This window comes from Carassius carassius, chromosome 39, assembly GCF_963082965.1.
Source record: "Carassius carassius chromosome 39, fCarCar2.1, whole genome shotgun sequence".
In the NCBI taxonomy this organism is placed as follows: Eukaryota; Metazoa; Chordata; class Actinopteri; order Cypriniformes; family Cyprinidae; genus Carassius; species Carassius carassius.
Genome location: NC_081793.1, coordinates 11428513 through 11455107, shown reverse-complemented (window position 1 = coordinate 11455107; position 26595 = coordinate 11428513). Strand labels below are relative to the sequence as shown.

The 26595-nt window shown below is 38.1% G+C and overlaps 2 protein-coding genes across 9 annotated transcripts in view; both read right to left on the bottom strand.

Annotated features, from left to right (window-relative positions):
- Window positions 1–1360: 1360 nt before the first annotated feature.
- Window positions 1361–3291, bottom strand: hexim1 (HEXIM P-TEFb complex subunit 1). Its single transcript, XM_059530687.1, has 2 exons — window positions 3134–3291; window positions 1361–2925 (listed from the first exon to the last, which is right to left on the bottom strand). Exon 2 carries the CDS (start codon window positions 2907–2909, stop codon window positions 1938–1940), a length of 972 nt encoding a protein of 323 aa, XP_059386670.1. The 5' UTR covers window positions 2910–2925; window positions 3134–3291; the 3' UTR covers window positions 1361–1937.
- A 2120-nt stretch (window positions 3292–5411) lies between these two features.
- acbd4 (acyl-CoA binding domain containing 4) overlaps window positions 5412–26595 on the bottom strand; it is a 37221-nt gene continuing 16037 nt past the window's right edge. For all 8 annotated transcript variants that reach the window (XM_059530680.1, XM_059530685.1, XM_059530684.1 and 5 more), the window contains 3 exons: window positions 6217–6419; window positions 5797–5850; window positions 5412–5667 (listed from right to left, as the gene is read on the bottom strand). In XM_059530680.1, the coding sequence (XP_059386663.1) occupies window positions 5554–5667; window positions 5797–5850; window positions 6217–6419 (371 nt within the window). In that variant the 3' untranslated portion in view covers window positions 5412–5553. The remainder of the gene's footprint in view (window positions 5668–5796; window positions 5851–6216; window positions 6420–26595) is intronic.

The window sequence follows — 26595 nt, the reverse complement described above, 5'->3', positions numbered from 1 at the left end:
TTGTCCTTGAATACCAACTCACTGTGCTCTTCCCTCTACTGCCTATTCAATATATTTCACTTCATGACAGCTTTGATACACCTTTGCAGAGTTCTGTGACCAGAAAGCATGTTTGTAAACTTTATATCCCCTTGTGATATAATCCCAATTTAATGTATACCAAATTACATGTTTGTTGTTACTCTCCCTTTGCATGTACATAAAGCATTTTGGTGATTGTAACGAACATAAATCCTTGATAAGTTAACCTCTAAATAAATGTGATTGAATATATATTATTTGTTTTGAATTGTTTAATTTTTATAGTGCAACAGTCTGTATACTGGTTTACCTTTGTACTTTGTATATAGAATGTTATTTCTGTGTGGCGTGCGTGTGCTGAAAAATTGCAAGGCCTATACAACATTTCAAGAATTTGAGTTTATCAGTATATATGAGATGCTAGCCTCTGTAAGTTAGAATATCTCTATAGTGATATTACAATTACTCAGACTGAGTTTTACACTGAGATAAGTTTAAACACACACAAACACACATATATAAACACCGGATCAAACTGCTTTGATAAAATACCTTATCACAACTTCTGGCTAAAGACTTTCTGTAAAGTCACAAAGCCAGTGATATACCTTAGAGCTGAGTGAGAAAGTGTACTGGAAAATTGATATTAACACAGGCATGCAAGTCCTGAAGGGGCTGCAACACAACTGCATTTCATATTTGCTTTCAAAATATTTTGTCCTTCTGAATCTCATGGTCATATTGACTTCCTTTTCAATCTGAATTTTATATTGTGGGTTATACAGTGGGAAGTCGTGGCCTAATGGTTAGAGAGTCGGACTCCCAATCGAAAGGTTGAGTTCGAGTCCCGGGCTGGCAGGAATTGTGGGTGGGGGGAGTGCATGTACAGTTCTCTCTCCACCTTCAATACCACGACTTAGGTGCCCTTAAGCAAGGCATCGAACCCCCAACTGCTCCCCGGGCGCCGCAGCATAAATGGCTGCCCACTGCTCCGGGTGTGTGCTCACAGTGTGTGTGTGTGTGTGTTCACTGCTCTGTGTGTGTGCACTTCGGATGGGTTAAATGCAGAGCACAAATTCTGAGTATGGGTCACCATACTTGGCTGAATGTCACTTCACTCACTCACTTCACTATATTCCTTAAAAAAAAAAAAACTTTCCTACCTTTCTGACAAAATTAATAATTTAGTAGATATAATTTCCAGGCTTATTCATCACACTTTCATTTATTTATTATTAGATATTTAAATTTTAAATAGATTAGTTATTTTAGTTCTATATGCAAAAGTACACTTGAAAAGTAATACCTGGTTGCTTGAAAAATTTTAATGACTCATAAATCCAAGTTTTGCATTTTTATCATGTAAAGACTGACAGAGAATAGAACCGGCAACATAAGATAAATAAAATTAGAACTAAAATATAAAATTTAATAGACGATATATTTGGGTAAAACATGCATTATCATGCATTAACACAGTCATGCATTAACACACTGAAGCATATGCGCCATCAAATATGAATCTGAAGCGCTGCATGTTTGTGGTTTCTAAATAAAATACAATTTTAAATATTCAATGATCATGGTAAATTAACAAAACTGAAATTATATGAGATGTCATTTGTGATGTTATGGCAAAGACTCGCGCAAGAGTCTTAAGAGTAGTTTCTGACCGTTTTTTAATATTTTACATAACATTGTAGGCTATTCGTTTTGTCAGTTTAACAGTACAAATCACATATTATTGTGGACTGACCAAATATGTGGGACCGCACGAAATATTTAATAAAATTTTCTGTCGGGAGAACATTGCCTTCAGATGACAAAGGCTGAGATGGTATTAGATACTACAGAGATACTGTTTACAGTAAGACAGAGCAACAATTTGACGTGTACAACAGAAATAAAACATTAATTCAGCACGACTGGTTGAGTCCAGGACCTTTACTTTGGGGGGTTTTGAGTAATAACTCGTTATTCTCGGCTCTCAGTCTCTCAACCTCAATCTCTAGTTCCCGCACGCGCTGAGCGCTGGTGCCGTCAACCGGGGACTCGGGATTTCTCCGGCCATGGCGAAGCCAGTTGTTCTCCTCCTCTAACCGTGACATGCACTTCTCCAGCTCCAAGTATTCCCTAACCAGTTCTTGCTTAGACATATTTTGGAGAGTCTCGACGTGGTACCGTTCATATGTCTCAGAAAAGTCTCTCTGCAAAAACTCTCCGCCTGCGTGGCCGGGTCTGCCCATACCGTCGCTGCCTCCGCCACCGCCAACGGCCCCCTCCTCCTCCTCCTCATCTTCGACCTCAAAATTCTCATCTTCGCTGGCCGTGTCATCGGAGCGGATCGCCGCGGATTTTCTGCCTCCCAGCTCCGTGTTGAGGTCAGGTTCTTCGCGGTCGTGTTCCTCCATCAGAAACTGGGTGGTGTTATATGGGGCAACGGGCAGACCTTTGGCGAACATTTCAGCGCGCACCCGTGACGCACGGGCGGTCTCGCGTTCATCTAGCTCTTTCTTCTCCTCCCAGGTTAATTTGAAGTAAGGCTTCCAGCGGCGCTTCTTCTTGGATGGTCGTCGCCGGTGTTTCTTCTTGCCCTGGCGGCCATCTGACAGCCCCTCATTGTTTACTCTAGTGCAACCAGATTCTCTCTTATTATTTGATTTGTCCCCAGTAAACCCGTCATCACTTGCTGCGTCGCCAGCCTTGGGCTCCGGATCGCTTCTATCCCGGCCGCGGCACATAAGATGTGCATCTCCAGACAACAAACCCGGACAGATCTCTAACTGGTTTCTTTGCATTTGTTTTGAGGAGACGACGCTTGTTAGACCATCCCTCTGCCGCCCTCTGCTGTCATCCTCCGGTGCAGCTTCTTCTTTAATAAGCTCCATAACTGTACACTCCCACCTGAAGGAGATACAAGTTTGTGATCAGTGAGATGAGTGAAACCCTTACAAACTGAGAAATAAATATAAATCAGGTTCATAAACGCTGTCATTTAAAACAATTCACAAAAACACAGGAAAAAAGGGAAATGCCTTTTACAAAAGTGAACGAACATTTTAACATAAACAGCATCAACAAAGTCGTATAAGTTAAATTTGAGTTAACTCACCGTTCAACTCCAATCTCGTGATTGAGTTATTATGCTAGGACTGTTAAAGTGAACTCTTTCCGTTCCCTCTACTGACTTAGTTTCTTGACGGGTACAAGCACATCTCCCTCCAGCGTAAACTCCAATTCGCTTCTGATACGGAGAAGAGTGGGGCTTGTGAATTTATTAACTCCCCAACGTAAAGGCGCATGCGGCCAGTCCTCCTTTTTTCCTGCTTTGTGGGACTTGAAGTCCCGCCAGTCATTTGCACGCAACAATCTCTGCCAATAAAACCTCCATTACCCACAATCCAACAATTGTTTTCCATCCTGACCGGGCTACGCCCACTCGCAATTTTCACTGGTTAAAAAGTTTTTTGTGCGTTCACTGTCCAATCGAAGCATTCTGATTGGTAGCTTTCATTGTCAATCAAAAAGAAAGCTGTCCCGGTCGTTCTAGTGGACGCTACCAAGCACGTCCGGAGCGGGTAGAAACATCCGCACCACTCTACGATGCATTAAACGTTTACCCTATTTACAAAGAAATAACTCTACAAATCATGTTGATAACACATTGTATTTACAAATCACACGTTGTAGTATAAAATATCGCGTTTTGTTATTTTGCGTCTCCACCCTAACAATTAAATACACACCCTCAGCGCTTTTGAGGATTGATCACCCCTTAAGCAAAAAATAGTTCCTATTTCAAGCAGTAATGTTCTCATTTGAAATAAATCGTAACGTACGTATCCACGATAATTACAAACCTGGGGGTTATAATGATTTAAGTATTTTCCCTTGTTAAAATGTCGCAATATAAAGTAAAAAACAAACAAAAAAACGTACTTGGGTTGTTTCTTGCATTGAGCTCCAACGATGAAACGAAGAAGCGATTTAGTAACCTGATTGTTCGCTAGCTAGCTAGCAGGATAGATTAACACTAATAAAGTATCACAATCAAACTGGTTAAAACGGACACTAGCTGTATAACGTTAAACCATTTTACCTGCATTTCACATATAGATATTTAAATACTCGGGATTCCCCGTAGTCTCCGTTAGATATTTTATGATGAATTTAGTGACAAGCTAACTTAGCTGGCAAAGCTTTCTTGTATTGGAGAGATGATTAGATTTTCGCCTTCACGCTATTATTAGTTGTTTTAGAAGACAGCAATTCGTTGTCTTTTCTTATTTATAAATAGAAATGCTTAGGAAAAAATTAAACCCGTTTCTTGACTGGCCCAGAAATTCGTGCTAGGGAAGTTAGCTTGCTCCCTTGTATCTGTTTGACGAACCAATGCGAAACAAAACAAAACACATGGCCTGTTCGATATCATTGTTTTCCGCATTAAGCTTTTAAAATTTGTAGACCATTTTGTCGAAAAAGCACAATTCCAAACATGAACGTGCTAAAAAAAAAGATGGTCATATAATTACATACTGAAGGCATTTGCTAAACAGACTTTGAAGAGCCAGAAAAAACTGGTGATGTCTCGATTGTATTGTTGTGGACAACAATCACATAAAGAAACGAAGAGTCACGATACTTGGTTTAATTCCACTGTTGTCGATGGGGCTGTAGCTACAGGAGTTTTTCCTAGATGAACGCACCTAAACGAATAGTAGTTCCTGAAAAGGTGGATTTAGTTTAATTTACTCCCCTAGATATTACTTAAGGAATCTAGTAACCATTCAAACTCATTCTGAGTTGCAGCTGCACAACGTCAAGAACCCATGAAATATACTTTCTGTCTGTGAACAAATGCTTTAAAGTTGCACGTTTAATGGAAGTAACAAGTACATGACCATTATATATATATATATATATATATAATGCAACGGTTTAGTTTATTTGTGTATTCTCTCATTATCAAACATCATAGTCAGAATATGCTGTTGCTGGTTCTTGGTTGCCACGTGAAGGCCCCTGCAGTTAATTAAGCCCCCCCTTTTTTTTAGATTGCATACATTTTTTAGTCAGTTATACATAGTGCTTGGCATCCTGCAAGTAAGATCAGCAGGACTGTAATCCTTTGTTGTGGTGCAGATGGCATTTACAAGGTCAACATATCAAGGTTTCAACCATCAGCACAGATATACTAAACATGACTTATTTTCAAAATATGATAGTATGTATCTCATACATTATTGACAAAGTCTATGCACATAGCTACATTTAACCAGAATTATGTGTAACGCATCATGGACATAAAACTAAACAATTAACTCCAGGATGTCTCTGAGAACTGCATTCATCTTGTTCATAAAAGATTAAATAATCAGATTTATGAGATATGAGATTAGAACATTTACTCTCTTCACATCATGATAACAAAGTGCTACACTTGAAGCAGCGAACGCTAGGTCACAATTAATTAGTTATCATTGTGACATTTACTTTCATTTGAACTCAGTACAGTAAATTCATAAGCACATATTAATCTTTTATTTTCCTCCGTCTCAGCAGAAACAACAGTGCCTGAGTCACAAAAGGCCACACTAACAACAGCAGCAATGTACGTCTAGAGATGTCAAATGGCCACCATTTCTCCTGTAAAACAGAAATTTAAATATTAAATAATTCTCTTTTACACACATATTTGATCAAAATACACACCATATGATTGAAAAGCAGTGACAAGCAGGAACTGAGTCATAATAAGAATGCCACATGTTTTACCTCAGTCTCTGCAGCTGTCATTTGTAAATAGGATCTCCGGTGTGAACGTTGAGCCTTAAAACAAATATACAGATAAAATAAAATAAAGATGTGAATTTTTATTTACTCATCAAAATCACAAGTGGTGGAATTAATAAAAAATAAATATTATTGAAGAAAATATTTTGCAAAAAAGTAATAATGACATTTAAAGTCGCATAACATTTATGACATGCCATAACATCTATGGCTAAACTTTCTGGCAATCAAATTGTTTATACTTGTGCTGTTCCTTCGATTCTTAAAACTTAAACATTTATTAATTTTATATTTTAATTAATATTTGTTTACTGAAACCATACAGAGTTTTGTCTATTTTATTTTGTACTGCTCAGTATACAAATAACAAATAACATTTTAGCTTTTATTCAGCTTTCTTACATTTGCAGTTGCAAGACCTTCAACCACCTCTAGTCGTTCCATGACACTCTGCATGTCCTCCCTGAGTTGCCATACGGCTAGAATAATCTGCTGCTGCACCTGGCTGTTCAGTAGCCCGTCAGGACCACCCTCAGAATCGTCTCTGCCCCCTTGCCCTGAACCAGCCCCTGAGGAAAGCCGCTCTGCCCACCCAGCCATATAACCTGGAACAAAAACATAAGTATACATAATGTTTTTTGGTTTCAATGTTGGGGATAGCATCCACACTTTCAAGATCACCCTGGTCTGTTTGCACTAATAATGTGATGTATATACCAAATCAGCATATCAGAATGATTTCTGAATGATTAACTGACACTTAAAGCTGCCATAATAGCTGCTGAAAATTCAGCTTTAGGAATAAATTACATTTGAAATGGGAACATAAACAGTATTTTAAATTGTAATAATATTTCAGTTTTTATTGTATTTTATTCAAATTAATAGTCTTGGTGTGCATAAAAACTTTGTCATATGTTTATGTTAGTCTTAAGGTTATCTATAAGCTATTGTTTTCCAAAACACTGACAAATTTTGCATTTGGAAGATATGTAATTCTGTCAATATAGATCAACAAAATTAGATGATATCATTTTGCACTTTAGCTTCTCATAAAATTTTCTCAAATGCTCTTGAGGGTCTGAAGCATCCTGGCCCTTACACTATAATAGACACTAAAGCTGCTGAAATTGGTAAATTCTTCACACATTCATTATGTTATGTATGATTAATGGCACATAGTTTACTATATAAGGGGTAAGGAGTGATTCTGAAAGTTTAAACAAGCTTTCCATTGGAGTAAATGAAGTCTGGCTTCTCCTGTCACCTTCAAAGCACGCACACAGAGTGCTCCAATTGAGAGACACAATATCGCAGAGACAGATAATATGTGGACCACAAAATGTATCCAACCCATTTGAATTCTACACCGTAGTATTTTAAACCACAATGAAGGAGATAAAACATCAATCATTATGCATCCTCTGTATTATAAACAGCAAATGTGAAGAACAGATTATAATGTTATTATTGTTGTTATTATTATTATTATTGTTATTTTCTAATAGTAACAGCTCTACATTGAATCTAAAGAAGAAATCTAGAAGACTTAATTTTTTATAAAACTGTGGCTGTTGCGCAAAAAACATACTGACTATTTAAAAAAGGGCACACAATATGTCCCTTGCTAACTTCCTGTTTCGGTGGAAATTACATTAACACACTGAATAATGCTGTGTGGGATCTATGTAAATGAATGGGTTCTAAACTGCACATTGCCGGTATAGGTAATTGATCAAAAAAAGTCAATTTCTTTATCCAAGTAATTTTGAAGGAAATATTCTATTAACACAAACATATCTATAATTAATTAGCAGATATTGATTAAAATGTAAAATTAATATTACAATACAAGCTTATGTTGCACTATGTTGTTTATGTAATGCATGCATCATCTTTCTTGGAACAGTATAATGCTTGGGCATAAAGCTTTAATTTCCTGATTGAACAACATTTTGACTTAAGGCAGCACAAATTCTATTGAATTTTAAGGCATCGTGGCATATGGAAATTAAGTGTTATATGTATATACTGTTGAAATGATTATTTAACCAAAGTTTAAAATATCTTAACTACTTTAAAATGCTAGTAGCCTGTGTGTAATGTGCTAGGTAATACTACTGTCCCTCTCGTTCTGCAACAGTACAAATACATGCACGCGTTGCGCGTTTTGCTTGCTTGAGTGTTTTTGCATCATATGAGAGGCTTTCAATATAAATCGCAGAATGTTTCACCTTTAAAAAAAAAACCTTTTCTATTTGTGAAAAATATCACAGGACACAGAGTGGTTCCCTGTATTATTACAGCAAAGCGCGTCATTACAGTACTATGTCACGGCAATAGAGCAGCTCTAATGCTATTATATTACAGATGATGCATAGAGCAAATAAATGAACAAAGAAAGTAACAAAACTTGTAAAATATATTTTAATGGGCATAATTAAGTATGAAAATAACTGAATGATATACAGTCAAACCAAAAATTATTCAGAGACCAGATATAATTTTTAATATATTTTTTTTACTAGTGGGTGCAGGACACTATAGTTCATTTATGTAAGTGAGGGTAGCAAAATAAATTAAACTGTGACAGATTATACCCAAAAATTCTTCAAACAGTGTACTACCAGTAAAACTGATACAAAATTGGGACTAAAATGATTCAGACCAAGTCTGGGAAAAAAGTTCAGGTTTGCATGAACCTGGATGACAGCATGTCCAGGAGACTACAGACAGTCATTAAGGCTAAGGGTTGCCCGACTAAGTATTGATAGTTGTGTAAATGTCATACTAACAGCTGTCTGAATAATTTTTGGTTGATTGTAATCCATTACATACCTTTCTATCAAAGTTATCTAACATTATCAAGATGAATTTGTTCTGACACAGTTTAACTATGAGTTCTTGTCATATTTTATTACCATCTTCTAAACTATAGAAAATAAACTGTGATAATGTGAAATGTTGAAGTTGTCTGAATAAATTTTGGTCTGACTGTATCTATTTAACAAATTAAGTTAACCAGCTAAAATTATGCATACTCTTTTGGTTTCTGTAGCCAATATGTAAAAAATGTACAAATGCAATAAAAATATCGTTATTGGTACTCAGTAAAAGTATCGGTATCGGGCAAGTACTGGAAAAAGTGGTATCAGTGCATCCCTAATAAATTAAATTAAATTTATGCATTTAGCAGACGCTTTTATCCAAAGCGACTTACAGTGCATTCAGGCTATAAATTTTTACCTATCATGTGTTCCCGAGGAATCGAACCCCCAACCTTGCGCTTGATAAGGCAATGCTCTACCAATTGAGCTACAGGGACAGGAACCCTACTAGGTACCGTAGCTTCTGTTGTTAATCTGTGTATTTGTGCTCAACATAATGCACCAGGAATCCTGATTCATCAGACCAGGCCACTTTCTTCCAGTCATCCACGGTCCTGTCTCGTTGATCTTGGGCCCATTTCATGTGCAGTTATGCAGGAATGGGGACCGGGTGGGTTTTCGGCTACGCAGGCCCATACGCAGAAAACTCATTGCCCTGGTCACCACTGTAGTTGTTGCTGTTTTTATTTGCACTGTGGCCCTGTGGTCACTGCAGATGACACATGGCTGGGCATAGTTTATCATTTGGCTATCCGTGCCCCACTTTTGATACATACACACTACAGCAGCACATGAATAACCAACAAGGTGCACACCCACTAAGTTGCATCAAACGGCTGAAAAGATCAAAGACTATTTTTAAAATAACTCCAACTAAATTTGTCTGAAAGAAGAATACACCTAGGATGACTTCAGGGTGAGTCATTTATGGTTTAATTTTCATTTTTGGCTGAACAAACCCTTTAATTACTCATCCTCACGTTGTTCCAAACCTGTAAGACCTTCGTTCGTCTACGGAACACAAATTAAGATATTTTTGGTGAAATCCGAGAGCTTCTGACACTGCCTAGACAGCAATGCAACTGAAATATTCCCAGGCCCAGAAACGTAAGGACATCATTAAAATTGCCCATGTGACATAAGTGGTTAAACATGAGGGTGAGTAATTAATGACAGAATTTACATTCTTGGGTGAACTATCCCTTTAAGAATCAGATCATTGAGTGAAGCTTTTCTAATTAGATGAAGATGTAATGTAAGCAAGGGCTCCACCATGACAAGAATAGCAATGTGTAGTGTGATTATTTACAAGGCATTACTTTAACAAAAATCAAATCAAAATGGAATTTAAAATGTATATTGATATGAATATTTTTCTAGTAATCTATTTACAATGCACATATCTATTTTGACGTGCCATATTTTTGTCCCATGCTAGTATCACAATGTCAGTTGCATATTCAGAGTGAATCATGCATTTATATGTATGTGTCACTTTCAAAACTTTGTGTGTAATCAGCCGTTGGTTCTCTTGGCAGCATGAAAAACAACGGTGTGTCCAAAATTGTGTACTGAGTAGGTAATACATTTGAATCTGAATTTACTTCACAACCATTAAAAAAGTATGTACATATATTATGAATATGGGTAGAGTTAATAAAATTCGGACGTACTACATCTGCCATATTGATACTGTCACATGAACTACCAGTGACAGTTGCACTTCAGGGCCATAAATTCATAAATTCATAAAAAAAAATAAATAATTGTAATCATTATGTGAAATTAGCTACAGGACCAACCCCCCGCCCCCCGAGAAATTAACTGAGATGAGGAAAGTGAGTCGTTCGCTGCGTGAGGTGAGTGTGTATACTGATGCACCGCCGGTCTATCAGTGGTAAACTCAGTGGCTACTGGCAATTGTATAATGAATTCAAGCGACAAGTCGGTAACCTTATTTTAAATTTTAGGACCGTTTATTTTGCGTATCCTGTGCGCTTTTGTCATTGGCGGAGCAGTCGGTCAATCCCACCTTTCCAGTAAATACGACTTGTGATTGGACTGTACGTCAGCAGACAGCAAAGCATTGGCCAAGAGCAGAAGGCCCTCCCTCCAGGCTTTTTTTTAGTTGCGAGGTTGCGAAGCTTCATTTTCGCTCAGTCTGAGTTTCAGAGTTTCAGAGAAGAGCTGCGTGACAACGCTGCCACAAATCACGTGAGTCGCAAACTCGCAACTGTGTGGGCGTATCTCCGCAAAGTGGATGTTGTAAACTCAGCTCTGAAAAAATAGTCTGCAATAGGAGTGCAAATGTAATGTAACGTAATAAGCTTCGCCCTTTCGAACCTCAGTTTTCAGAGTTTCAAAACTTTTTTTCACCTATTCGCACGCCAGTTTTCAGATCACTATTTACAAGGTTTCAAATCTTGAAAGCAAACTATACACTGGGAGAACAGTGACAAATTCGCAACTCTGAAAAAATGATTGCACAAAACCATAAAAAAGAGTGTTGCACTTCTGAAGAGGGAGAACTCAAAAACAAAATTATGTTTGAAGAGATGTAATTTTTTTTACCACTTTGCAAGCCTGTAAAGCTCTGTTTTCAGAGTTTCAAAAAACATTCGCACACCAGTTTTCAGATCTATTTACAAGGTTTCAAACCTGGAAAACAATCTAATAGATTGGGAGAACACTGACAAATTTGAAACTCTGAAAAATTATTTGCGCAACATCGTAAAAAAAACGTTGCAGTTCTGAAGAAGGAAATCTAAAAAACAACATAATGTTTGCATAGATATTTTTATTTTTTTTACATTTTGCAAGCTTGCAAATCTTATTTTTCGATCTTGCAAAACTTTTTTTTGTAAGAATTTGAGTTTTCGAACACTTAGTTTCAACCTTTCAGAACTGTATTTTCAGTTTTGAATCATGGCAGGATTTAAATCCCATAGATGTCACTGTATTCTGTTTGCACCTATATCTTTATTTGTGCTTCTTTTAGGCACATGATTAGGTAGTTAATAAGCGGAAATGTTCTGTGTATCTACAGTAGGACAGGATTTAACGATGTAGGCTATTTGTGATGTGCTTTTTTTCATGATTATTAATCTTTATTGTTAACCATATTGATGAGAAATGTGATGTATATGTAAAATGCATAGGCTAATTTAATTCAGTTTTGTTCTATAATGTTGTAATCGTTTTTTTTCTGCACACACACACACACATACACTGCACATGAACGATCTTTTCAAACAGAAGCTTAATTGTAACGCACATGATATCTGCCACAGCATATAATGACTAATAAAAATTACAAATTATATATAATTTTATTTCAAATAAATGGAAAATTAAAAGTGAGTTTAATCCAAGCAGCTCAAGATCTTAGAATAGTTCTGCATCCTTCTGAAGGCACTCCGTCTGTGTTCGCGGTGTTGCCATTTAAACATGTTAATTACAAAAAAAAAACGTTTGGTGTACTGTCTCTGGAAAAATCAACAGTGATTGATCAGCCTTTATTTATGTACAGTATTGTAGACGTTATTACCTAGGCGAAGCAGAATTTGCTGAAATATATGCTACAGTAAGAGCGCCTGCATGGTTGTCCATCAGATGCCTGTCAAAGTTGAGTTTGTTACTATAGCAACAGTTAAACTGTCATGTCGTTATAACGAGAAAACAAACTTTCGTTATGTCGAGATAACGAGAAAAATAAGTCGTTATAACGAGAAAACAAAAAGGAAAAAAAATTATAATGCATGGCCGCTTAGAACTTCCGTACAAAAGTGCAAAAGGCCGCTCATTTTACAAATCATTAAAAAGCTGTAACTAATTTCAGTTCGCGATCTCACAATGTTCCATTAAAATCAATAAGGTTATCTACATAGCATAATGAATCTCTTACGTACATCGGGTCATTGTTTGTTAATGAGAGAGGAGTCGGGAGAGTGAGCATAATTCAACACTGAATAAAAACTCTGGCATTTTGAGCAGTGAGTGAACTCTTAAATTAAACACCTCTGATTGGCCATTGCGTTCAAGAGATCAACAAACATGTCTGTGATTGGTTACATTTCTCACCGCTGCAAAACAAGCTGTAAACAGGAATATTTCATATTCTCCAGAGCTCAAACTCAAAAACGCAATGGAGCGTTTGCTAAATCTGTTTCACCAATAATATTATATCATTGTAGTATCAACTGAGAGTCCTCTTGCTTTCATTTCAGGGTGCTTATATTCAGCGGTTATATTTATATTTTCTTGAATACTGGTAGCCAAGATGGTTTTGTACCCTTCCAAATTCATTCTGCTACTGCCATCATACATTAAGTCATCATTAAAATTAAGAGGTCTTGTTCTAGAGACAGCCATGCATGCCCATGCCATGACACCACCTCCACCAAGCTTTACATATGAGGTTGTATGTTTAGGATCATTTGCAGTTCCATTTTTTCTCCACACTTATGCTTTCCAATCCCTTAGATGTTAACCTTTGTCTCATCGTTCCAAAAACTCTACTGGCTCACATTTGTGAAGAATCTTGTTTTTCTATTTTTGGTGCTGATCAGAAGTTTGCATCTTGCTGTGTAGCTTCTGTAATTCGGTGTCAAATCCTCCTGCAGAGTGTAGATTGACAGAGCATCACCCCAGCTTTCTGGAGGTTGTTGGTGATTTTACAGACACGTATTTAAGGGTTCATTTTCACAGCTTTTATGATTTGTCTATCATCAACTAATGTTTTTCTCAGCCGTTCAGGTCATCGTTGGTTGCTGATGTCACTGGTGGTTTCAAAACTCTTGATTACTCCATCCCCTTCCTATAGTTCTAACTGACTTCCTCTTTTCTTTTAGCATCCAAATTGCTTGCTTTTCTTTCAGTCAGCTTCCTCGTCTTCATCCTGGTTTGTGTGTGTCATCGTCGAATGCACGAATCATACGAATCATACGAATGCAGTAGCAATGGATATAACTGTTAAGACACATTCATTGCTTTTAATATCTGAAGAATTAATTCAAAAGGTCACAGCTGAAAACATATAAAGACCTGTGAGGCAACTGTTCCAACACTTATGCTCACATCAGATAGGGAGATGAAACATATGAATCTTTTAATCACATTTACAAGCAGCAACACTGATTATAAGTTCTATTGTATTTTGGCATGACAAAGCGCGCTGCTCGCGTTCAGACTAGATACAATGTAAGTTAATGTTGCTTTGTGATGTTGCGTTTGAATTTTCATGCCACATTATTTGAAATTAACATGGGCCAAACATTTTTCTGTCCAAAATCGCCTATCGAGGGACCCTGCTATAAAGTGTGCAAAGTATGCTCCCTTTTAATCATTTAAAGCTGTCACTAACTTCAGTTCATCGCAATTTTTCGAAGTTCTGCTATAATCAATAGCCGCTTTTCCACTGTCGGGCCAGTGCAAGCCAGTGCTTTAAATGGGCCGGGCGGGCTTAATAGCCTCAGACCTATAGCATCGAGGCCAAAATAGTGCTGTGTTTCCACAGTCGGGCCAGAAGCTCCGCTGTGCTTCACTAAAACCCATCCTTTACACGCCTCGAAGGAACAACGTCACGCAAACCCCATCATTTCACCAACAAAGAGAAGTTATCAGAAAATGAAAAAGAAATAAGTCACTGGAACTAGCGCGATCACAAAACGAACATGATAAAAGCGCCCGTTTGTTTGCATGCTTTGTTAAATATTTAAATCCAAAAGCATCAATGTTTTTACTATAATAAGTGATACAATGATCATAATGAATTAATTTATCGGGATTGAAAATTAGTCACACAGAAATAAAGCGTTATTAACATAGCCTGCTTATTCAGTCAGTATATTTTTATAAAAGCTCCCGAACAAAAAAACATTGTTATGTTTTTATGACATAGGCTACGTGGAGCTAAACTCTCAAGACGAGACTTATGACAGATAAAATATGTTATTTAATAAATACGATTGTGACAGAGATTAAGAAGCTAACGTCCGATTTCTTCAAGTGGTCGCATTTACCATGTTTACTATGATAACGTTAATGCCTAGTGTGCATAGTCATTTGCATCGCTAATAAATATTTCTGCCTTGTATGGTGATTATAATCCACATCGGATCAAGTTATTTCAAACACTCGCTGCTGACTGAAAGTGAGTTTTGAGCTCAACTTATTTTAAAAAGTCTTTAATGCTGGTGTTATTGCTGTTAGCTTTCTGAAATTATCTGTGGCGCTGATGCTCTCCAGACACAGAGAAACTCTGCCTTTGTTCATAACCACTCCTCTAACCCAGCTGGCCCAATTTGGCCCAAGGTTTTCATAGGGCCAAAAAACCCGGGCTGTTGGCCCTGAGGAATCACCGATGAGGCACGATCAAGCCTCAGAAGTGACAGTGGAAATGCGACTGGCCCTGGCACGCACTAGCACGCCTGGTTTTGGCCTGAGAGAGGAAACCCGGCTAATGAGGCATTTTGCAATGCAGACTGAATCTTTTCTTTAAATTGTGTCTACACTTTCTTTGCTACAATGAGAGGATTTGCATGTGCACAGAACTCATCAATAAACATAAACTTTGGCATTTCAAGTTATAAGTGGATTCTAACTTAAACACCTCTGATTAGCCATTAAGTTCAAGAAATCAACAGATATGTCTGTAAATGGCTACACTGCTCAACACTGCAAAAACCCAGTGCAAATAGAAACTTTTGTTACTTTCCAGAGCGAAAACACAAATACACACTGGAGAGTTTGACAAATATGTTTTGCCAATATCAGATGGGGCTCCCTGAGTCCCCGGAGTCCAAAGCAGCTACTTAACTCACTTACTGACAGTGTTAAAAAAGGTTTCCTTGTAAATGTAATAGGCTACAGATTGCAAGTTACCCTATTTACAATGTAATAAGTAGTGTAACTATTTTAATTTCTTTATTAAAGTAATATAACTGATTACATTTTATTACTTTCTGATTGCTTTTCTAAATTTCTACCGAATGTTTTCAACTGTTAATCATTTGAAATGAATTTCACTTGAATTAAGATTATAAAACTGTCATTTTAAAGCACGGCCACCACAAAATTAAGACTTGAAATTTTATCACCTCTTTTTACTTCAAGATCGTACTGAGGTTTAAGAGCAGGTCATATGTTTTTTTGAAAAATATCTCATTTGCAGTTTATAACATAGCTATCCTTAAATGAAAACAATCCTGCAAAGTTGTTAATCAAAAAAGAGCATGATAAATAAAGATATTGGCACTGGCTCCCTATCAAACATTGTACAGATTAAAAATTTTTGCTTTATACTTATAAAGCCCTGAATGGTTTGGCATCTCAGTATTTGAACAAGCTCTTATTGCACTATAGTCCTCCACATCCGCTGAGCTCTCAAAACCCTGGCAATTTGATAATTAGAGCCCGACCGATATGTTTTTTTTTTTTTTTTGACCGATACCGGCATTAGGGAGTTAAAAAAGGTAGATATCGATATATCGGCCAATATTCGTTGTGTATATTACAGTGGTTCAACACATCATAAATCTCAGGGTTTGGATCACATTACAGTTTTTGGCCCATGGAATGGTATAATTTTTCAGATCAGCAAGAACAAAGATGTTTCAATTTAACTTGCTTAACATTTATTACTCAAAGCTAAGTACTTCTTTGATAACACAGCAAATACTTATAGATTAACTAAGAAAGTTTAAACATGATTAAAGAGACAAGAGAACAGCCAGTAAAAATTAGAACAAATAACAAATTACAATCATAGATAAATACAACACAATATGTTACAAATAAAATAAGGTTGGTGGTATTCAGAGCTGGGAAGTAACGGATTACATGTAATCTGGATTACATAATCAGATTCCAAAACTCAAGTACTTGTAATTAGAGTAAACTACTTTTTAAAATACTCGTAATCAGACTACAGTTACTTTTGTATGGATTACATCATTACATTTTATTTACACAATGGTAATAAGTTGTTCACAATTCATTGATTCTCCTAAATTTCCTTTTTTTCCCTTCCTTTTTTAGTCTTTAAAAAAAAAAAAAAATTCATTGATACATTCATATGCACTTCTAGTATTTTTTTAGAATAAATATTTAACCTGGCAGTGATTGTTACAAACACGCCAGGTTCCACCTCCACACAATCAAAACGCACACCCTCACCGGAGTTCTAAATCACATCCACCTGATCCTCATCACCAGCCTATCACCGCAGCACCATATAAGCCACACACACGCACTCAAACATTGTCCGGTCACGTTCGCGACAAGATCATTCCTGTATGCTTACTATAAGGACTAACTCCTCTTCTACTCTCTCCAGCGATTCTCTCCGAAGACCCAGTTCCCCAAGTGTGCGTGTGTGTGGCTCACCGTCCCTCCAAGAAGTCTTCACCCTACCTTCACGGATCCATCCTCATTGTCACTCATCACTACCTACTCCTCTGCTTGTGTCTGTGTACAATAAGCATCTTCATTCTGTTACTCCTCAGCTTCCCGAGTGATCCGTAACAGTGATATTGCTGTGTTTTTCAATATTGTTTTTTGTAGTGTAGCTGTTTTCCAAATTTCCAAGTTATATTCATTGTTACTAGCAAACACTAACAGCAAGGCACATTAATGTTAGTATTTTGTAAGTATTAACTGTCCACACATTGCACTTGAAAAAGAAGCAATTGTGGCTCCTGTTGGTGAATTAAATATATTTTGTGGAATATATTTTTTCTTTGTATATGTCAAAATAGTACAAGATTAGGCTAATTCAATATATGTGCTATCAAATGAGGGTTAGCACAAATGTAATCTAAATGTAATCCAAAAGTAATCAGATTACATTACCAAAAATGGGTAATGTAAGAGATTATATTACAGACTACAAATTTTGTCATGTAATCTGTAATCAGAAACTGATTACAATTCATAAGTAATCTACCCAGCTCTGGTGGTATTTCAATACAGAAATGTAATAAATAGGGGAAATAACACTGCATAGTGTTAACTGTATATACTGTATAATAATGCTGTCTTCGAACACAGCCAAAACGTACTAGAGAAATGTTACATAATATACTCTTTAAAAAATCCAATATAAACTCACGTCTCACGTGACTTTAATGCCCTTTGAATATAACGCGTATGTTGCCTTGGAACTAGAATCATGGCAAAATTTAATATGAAGTCCACTTCACAGGGCACTTATGGTTGAATAAGACAACAAACTGAATGCTGCCTGAACAAGATACCTCCTTACTGAAGTGAAAGTGTTGACTGGTGCCGCTTTCTTGTGAATGTGCTGGTGGATCTTCACCAAATTCATGGGATCTCATCAGCACAAGGAACCTTCTCAAACCCCACTCTCCGCGCGTCGATAGCCCCCCAGGATCACTAGATCAGTCTGCACCGGACCAAAATTGAACCACCCATAATTCCCGAACCCCGTGGGCTATCAATGCAGGGGTGGTCTCATTCAAAAAAGGGCCATTAGGGGGGATCCCCGAATTTGATGCGATTGGCCAACGCCATTGTGGAGATATGGTCGTTCAAAGTTTCAATGTTATTCCATAGATTTAAGCTTTAAAGCATTTCATCCAGGTCGCCATTAGCAAACAATGGGGCGCGCTCTGCTGAAAAAAAAAGTAATTACGCCATTTCAAGCATTTTATCTGTGTTATATGTTCTGTAAAAAAATAAATGTAAAGAATTCATATCGGTGGCATATTCGCTGATAGGCTATATCAGCGACAGACTCATATCGGCCGATAACATCGGCAAAACTATATCAGTCGGGGTCTATTGAAAATACCTAGAATATCAGAATCACCGCCTAACCTGGTGTCACGTAATCACAAGAGGCAGACAGGTGGTAAGTTGAAATGAGATTTATTAAACAAGTGCAACAGCACCGGGATGCAAAGGTGAGTAATGAAGTTGAAGATATCGTTCTCTGTGACTTAACTGAATGGTAACCAAAGTCTCTGGTTTAGGAGCTGGAGGAAGAGTTCGGGAGGGTTCTCAGAAGGAAGACGGAAGGCTGACGGCTGATGAACGGGAATGATGACTTCAGAAGGTAAGTGGTTTTCTCTGAGGTGAGTAGTTTGGGTGAGTCTGTTGTCAGTGGTATTGACGAGGCCAGACAATGACTGGTGAGTGAGAGTGGTTTATGAAGGGAATGAGATGATGAGATGGCCAGGTGAGGGTGATTAGTATTCAGGGGAGAGTGAACGAGAGGGTGGAGCGAGTGAAGATGACGGCTTGGCTGTGACAGTACCCCCCCCTCCCGAGGCGGCTCTTGACGACTGGGAAGAGGGACGAGTACGGCGACGAGGTCTCCCGCGACCTCTAGGTGCAGGACGGTCCGGATGGTCAGAATGGAACTGGGTGAGTAGTGTAGGATCAAGGATGTCATCTTGATGAACCCAGGAGCGCTCCTCAGGTCCATAGTCCTCCCAGTCGACCAGGTATTTCAACCGGGGACCTCGTCGCCGAGAGTCTAAGATGTTGTGGACTCAACAGGAACGGGAGGAGGAGGTTCATCAGCCGGGGCAGGATCTGAGGAGGGAGGAGTGACAGGTTCAGTGTGAGGTTTGAGCAAGGATACATGGAATGATGGTGCAATTTTATACTCAGGAGGAAGGTTGAGACGATAAGTGACGTCATTGAGCTGCCTCTGCACAGTGAATGGTCCGATGTATCGAGGACTCAGCTTTCTGCAGGGCAGGCGGAGACGTATGTCCCACGTCGAGAGCCATACCTTTTGACCGGGATGGTATTGAGGAGGTTCGGTTCTACGACGGTCGGCTTGTCTCGTGTCTCCGCACTGCCTGCTGAAGGTGTACATGAGCTGAGTCCCATACCCTCTCGCTTTGATGGAACCAGTAGTCGACAGCAGGAACTTCAGACGGTTCACCAGACCAAGGGAAGAGAGGAGGTTGGTAACCTAAAACACACTGGAATGGTGTGAGTCCAGTGGTGCTCTGGCGGAGGGAATTCTGGGCATATTCGGCCCAGGGGAGGAACTGGTTCCAGCTGTCTTGGTACTGGTGGCAATAAGATCTGAGGTACCATCCAATCTCCTGGATCTTCCGCTCAGTCTGGCCGTTATTCTGAGGGTGCGACGAACACACAAGTGTTTCCGTTGGATCGAGGAAGGTCTGTCATGAAGTCTATCCCAAGATGGGACCACGGACGATGAGGAATGGGTAGAGGAACGAGTTTACCCTCCGGAAGATTTCTGGGTGTATTGGTAACGGCGCAGACTGAGCATCCCTTGATGTAACGTGAGACGTCCTGGGAGATGGATGGCCACCAGTACCGTTGAAGGAGGAGCGAGAGGGTACGCCTACTACCTGGATGTCCAGAGCCCGGGGTAGAATGTGCTGAGTCCAGAAGGCTGGTACGGAGTTGAGGTGGTACGAAGAGTTTTCTTCAGAAGATGCTTGATGAATACGAGATAATGCGTCAGCCTTGAAGTTCTTGCTACAGGGACGATAGGTGACCCGGAAATCGAATCGGGTAAAGAAGATTGCCCAACGTGCCTGACGAGGGTTCAACCTCCTAGCTTCTCTCAGATATTCCAGATTTCTATGGTCGGTTATGACTTCGAATTGATGATTAGCTCCCTCCAGCCAGTGTCTCCATTCTTCCAGTGCTAATTTGATAGCCAGTAGTTCCCGGTTACCGACATCATAGTTCCGCTCCGCCGGGGACAGTTTCTTGGAAAAGAAGGCACATGGATGGAGTTTGGGAGGCTCACCCTGCCGCTGAGACAATACAGCACCAACACCAGTGGAAGAAGCGTCGACTTCAATGATAAATGGAAGATCGGGGTTGGGATGTACCAGTACTGGGGCAGTGGCGAACGCATCTTTGAGGTCATGGAATGCTTGGAGGGCTTCAGATGATAAGGACAGAGACTTCGGCCGGCCTTTCAGAGAAGAAGTTAATGGAGTACTGATGAGACTGAAACCCTTGATGAATCTTCGGTAGAAATTGGCAAATCCTAAAAACCGCTGAAGCTCCTTTACCGAAGTGGGCTGTGGCCAGTTGTGAATGGTTTCCACCTTCCTCTGGTCCATTTGTACTCCGTGTTGGTCAATGATGTAGCCCAAAAACTGTACGGATGGAATATGAAACTCACACTTCTCCAGCTTCAGATACAGTTGGTGTTCTCTCAGCTTTTCTAGGACTTGGATGACATGCTTGCGGTGTTCAGAAAGTGAAGAGGAGTAGATGAGTATGTCGTCAATATATACTATGACGAACCTATTGAGGTAGTTCCTGAAGACCTCATTCATGTATCCTTTATTTATTTCTTTATTTTCAAGGATAACCCCTTGAGATGCATCATCTCATTTTCGAGGGGGTCCTTTACATTACAATGAAACCAGCATCAAAAATGGAAAATCAGTAAATACAACACAAGACTATAACAAACATTTAAATACAGTAACATTCACATTCATATACACGCACACACTAACAATGCTCCCACAAACCTAATCCCTTCACTTTAGCCCATACCATAATCAAAGAAAATCAGTGAGCCAACTGCGATCATGCAAATACAAAAAAAACAAAAAAAAACAAGCAGTAAATATGCTTACATACTTCACTATACGCATACAGGTACATAAAAGCAAACATATACAATATAAACAAAAATAATAAATAAAATTAAAATTAAAAGAAAGAGAGATCAGAAACAGGAACACGGTGTTTGAAAATACGAAGAGATGATTTGAAAACATAAAAGGTAGTTATAGATCTGAGCGAGCAAGGAAGATTGTTCCAGTCTGATGGAGCTTTAAATTTGAATGCACGATGACCTACTTCTTTGCAAATTCTGGGTACATAAAAGAAGAGCTGATACGTATGCCTTAAATTGTACTGTGTATTAAAAGAAATTAGGTAACATTTCAAATATGGAGGGAAATGCAAATGAATACACTTAAAAATAAGTAGTAACCAGTGAAATTGCCTTCTTGACTTGGCAGCCAGCCAGCACAAAGACTCATACATTTGGCAATGATGGGTTCTATAAGGACATCTGAGCACAAATCTACAAAGACCATTATAAAGTACAGAGATAGGACGAAGATTTGAATCAGTAGTATTCCCGTATATAGTATCAGCATAATCAATTATTGGAAGTATCAAGCGCGTAATAATTCTTTTTCGAACTTGTTGTGAAAAGCAATCAACAGAGCGATAAAGTGACTTCAATTGACCATATATTTTCTTGCAGATTGAATTAATATGAGCTTTGAAGGAAAGCTGAGTATCAAGCCAGAGACCAAGATATTTAAACTCTTCAACTTTTGTTAAAGCTGTTCCATCGAGAAAACTAATAGACCAGCTTTTAGATATAGGCAAAGAATTAGGTCGAGTGCAAAACAACATAGTGTAAGATTTGTTTTTGTTCAAGAGGAGTTTATTAGAAGAAAACCATTTTTGAACTAAGTTAAAGTCAGACTGAAGAGAGTATTGAATTTGTGCGATGTCAGAACTGGATGAATATATTACGGTGTCATCTGCATATAAGTGAATTAAACTATCAGGACAGATTTGCAGTAGATCATTAATAAAAATGGAAAATAAGAGAGGACCTAAGGATGAACCTTGTGGAACTCCTTTATCAATAATTTTGAAGCCTGACTGGCTGCCTTGAAAAGTAACGCATTGACTTCTGTGATGAAGAAAAGAATTAAAAAATAATAAAGAGTCAGAAGAAAGACCAATAGCATATAATTTGTCTAAGAGAAGGTAATGATCAACCATATCAAATGCTTTGGTAAGATCAATAAATATAGCACCAGTCAGCATATTACTGTCTGATGCTGACAGTATGTCGTTTGTGAATTTTAAAAGAGCAGTGGTGGTTGAAAAATTTGATCGAAAACCAGATTGATGTGGAGATAATACATTTTGGTCATTAAGATATTCAGAAAGTTGATTAAAGATTAGTTTTTCAAATATTTTTGTTACACTATTGATAATTGAAATAGGTCTGTAATTATTAATATCTGTGATATCACCTCCTTTATGAAGAGGAATTACTCTGGCACAATTCCATGATCGGGGTGTTTCGCAAGTTGCCAATGATAAATTAAATATATCAGCCAATGGAAATGATATAACATGAGAGGCAAGTTTAAAGAACTTGATCTCCAAGCCATCTGGACCAGCAATGCATCCGGGGTTTATACCTTCAATAACCTGCTGAACATCATCTGGAGTAATAATATTAAAGCAAAATGATCTATTGAACCTATTTTGAGTCAGAGGAACATCAGAGTGAGAAGGAAATGAAAAAGAACTGCCAACTGTAGAGAAGTGCTGGCTGAAGGCCTCTGCAATTAATAAAGGTTCACTAATAGTTTCATTATTTACTCTAATATGGGAAATAAGACTTTTTATGGGTTTGTTGGTTATAGAATTAATTCTGTGCCAGAATTGCTTTGGGTTCTTAAAGTAAGTTGATAAACAATCCTTATAGTAATTTGCTTTAGCATTTCTAGTAACAGTTTTACATTTATTCCTTAGTTCTTTATAAGCATCCCAGTCAGCAGAATCATTTGATATACAATATTTTTCCATGCCTTGTCTCTTTGTTTAAATAAGTGTATGAGATCTCCTTTGATCCAAGGTAAGTGTCTACCCTTAACCTTGATTGATCTCCAAGGAGCATGTTTATCTATTATCTCAACAAATTCAGTATAAAAGTAATTCCATGCATCCTCAACAGATGGAATTAGCTGAAATCTCTCCCAATTTGTATCTAGTATATCTTGAATAAAGTGTTCAGGATTAACGTTATTCCATTTCCTTACTCTAATTAATTTTGGAGGAAGATGAGGCAATTTAATTTTCCAAATACAATAAACAATAGAGTGGTCACTAAGAGAATCCGGTAATACCCCAGATTTTAAGATTCTACCAGGATGAGAAACCAAGATCCAGTCAAGCAAAGAAGAGGAGCTAGGACCAACTCTAGTGGGTTCAGTTATGAGTTGAGTTAAATTTATGCTGTTAAAAAAATTGCGATCTTTATGAGAGGAATTAGCTAGCCAATTCGAATTAAAATCACCTAATATGATTTTTTCACTAGCACAATCTAAAGAATTAATAGTAGACAAGATACATTCAGTGGTTTCAGCAGGAGCATTAGGAGGTTTATATATATTTCCTATTATAAGTCGTTTGTTTTCATGGAAAATAAATTTAACAAAGAGGCCTTCAAAATGCAGGGGATTCTCACTTGGCATTACAAGTTCTGCAGTCAATTTTGAAGATACATATATTAAGAGGCCCCCACCTCTTGAGCCCCTATCTTTCCTGAATAAAATATAATTGTCAAGTATGACTTCATCATCAGAGATCTCACTGTTTAACCAGGTTTCGGAAAGAGTAATGATATGTGGATTATTATAAGCGAGCCAAGCTCTCAATAAATCAATTTTAGGAGGCAAACTCCTAATATTCAAGTGAATAACAAATAAACCTTTAGTGAAGTTCATTACTCATAAATATTAAAATTAATTTACACATGATATGAAAGCAAAAAATTATCATAAAGCATCATTGCAGGATATTGTATAGAGCAGTAGGGGGCATGTGAAGAGAACGGCAGTAGGTGAGCAAACACACACACACACACACACACACACACACACAGAGTATGCACATAAACCTGTAAGTGCACCGCTCAGTCTGCATAAACCCAATAGCAAACATAATAATAATAATAATAAACCAAAAAAAAAAATATTATATATATATATACACATACATACACATATACATACACATATACATACATACATACATATATATATATACATATATACATACATATACATATACATATACACACACACACATACATACATACATATATATATATATATATACACATATATACCCATATACACACACATACATACACACACACATATACCATACATATACACTTACATGCATAAATAAACGAGGTCACTTTCTGCAGAGATAGTTATATAATATAACCATACCTGTATAAAAATCATCAAATGACATAACGTCAAACAATAATAATAATAATGATACAAGTAAAATAGAGACTGTAAGTGCTACTTTATTTAATTTATATAATAACTCAAAGTATCAATTGCATATATCAGACTTATAGATATCTATCCTTTCCCATTTAGGAGACCAAGACTAACCCATCTTTTAGTATTACGCCTTTTTACGCTAATTGATTAATATCATATGGCAAACAATAAAAAAACAACACCAACCCTTTCTATTCCCAGCATTGATTTGCAAATAAGAAACAAAAAGACAGCAGTCACTCAAATAGCACTTATGCCAATGATAACTACACAAATAATAAATAATAAGTTCATTGCCAGTCCGGCGAGGAAAGTACCCACTGGGAGAAGAAAGAAAAAAAAAAAAAAAAAAAAAGCATCAGCAAGCTAAGTATTGTGCTGCTATTAGCACTAGCCTTCATTCACTAACTTTATGCTGTTATGTCAGAGTCAATGAAGGAGTTCATAAAAGAGAGTTCACCAAGGGATTTCTCAGCTTCCTCAGGAGTACGAAAGAAATGTGTCTTACCAGCAAAAGCAACTCTCAGTGTGCAGGGATAGATCAGTGCATACTTAATGTCCCGATCGCAAAGCTTTTTCTTAACCGCATCAAACCCTCTGCGTCTCTGGACCAGAGCAGTGGAGAAGTCCGGATAAATGAAAACACGAGCTCCTTTGAACTGTAGGGACTCTTTCTTCTCCCTGGCTAGTTTCATTACTTTTAGCTTATCCTGGAAATAGTGAAACTTTACCAGGATCGGCCTGGGACCCTTGGCTCTGGAGTTGTCCTGCATGCCTGTACGATGACAGCGCTCAATCACTGGAGGAGAGGAGAAATTCGCTTCACCTATAAGCTGTGAAATCAAGTGTCTCACGAAGCCAAGGATATCTCTAGCCTCTGCCCTCTCTGTAATGCCGATGAATCGTAGATTGGAGCGTCTGCTTCGGTTCTCCGCATCCTCTGCCCATGATTTCAGCTCAGTGTTTTCCTTTTCAGGCACTTTTACCCGTTTAACCAGCTCTGATATATCATCCTCATTTGAGCTGACTCTCTGCTCCAGCACAATAACCTGCTCTCCAAACATTTGAAGCATTCCATCTATTTTGGCCAGATTCGCTCCAAGTGAATCAATTTTGGCATCCAAGTGTGAAATCATCTCTAGCTTCATTTGCTGCTTCATGTCCAAAATACTTTGGAGATAAATTGTTTCATCAACCATTGAGAGGCCGGTTCCTTACCACTCGTACAAAGAGAAGAATATGTTCCAATAACTTGTTGGTTTGAAGCTGGAGATTGGTTTAGTTTGCTTATCTTGATTTAACTCTAGTAGACCCTTGTAGAAAATCGTTTTGTAGTGGAAAAATTATGTCACAATGACCTCAATTGAGCAAAAATATTGGGCCAGCAGACTGAGCTTGCAGCACACACTCACACCACGGCAGCCATCTTGACTGAGAGGCTGCTGGAAGACTGCTGGGGGAAGACAGATGTCTGTAGTCGATGCACGGCTGCAAGCCTCCGTCCTTTTTACCCACGAAGAAAAAGCTTGAAGCGGCAGGGGAGGTTGAGGTCCGAATGAACTGTTGATTGAGGGCTTCCTCCACATACTCCTCCATGACCTTCTGCTCCGGGATGGACAGAGGGTAAATGCGTCCTTTAGGTAAGATGGCTCCAGGTTGTAGGTCGATTGCACATTCCCATGGCCGATGAGGTGGTAGTTTAGTTGCGAGCTGCTTGCTGAATACATCCTGGAACGCCCCATACACAGAAGGAATCAATACAGACTGTTGAGTTTCGGGACTCTCGACGG

What these genes read in the sequence shown, in the direction of transcription:
- hexim1 (XM_059530687.1), bottom strand. Translation starts at nt 2,909, where the DNA reads ATGGAGCTTATTAAAGAAGAAGCTGCACCGGAGGATGACAGCAGAGGG.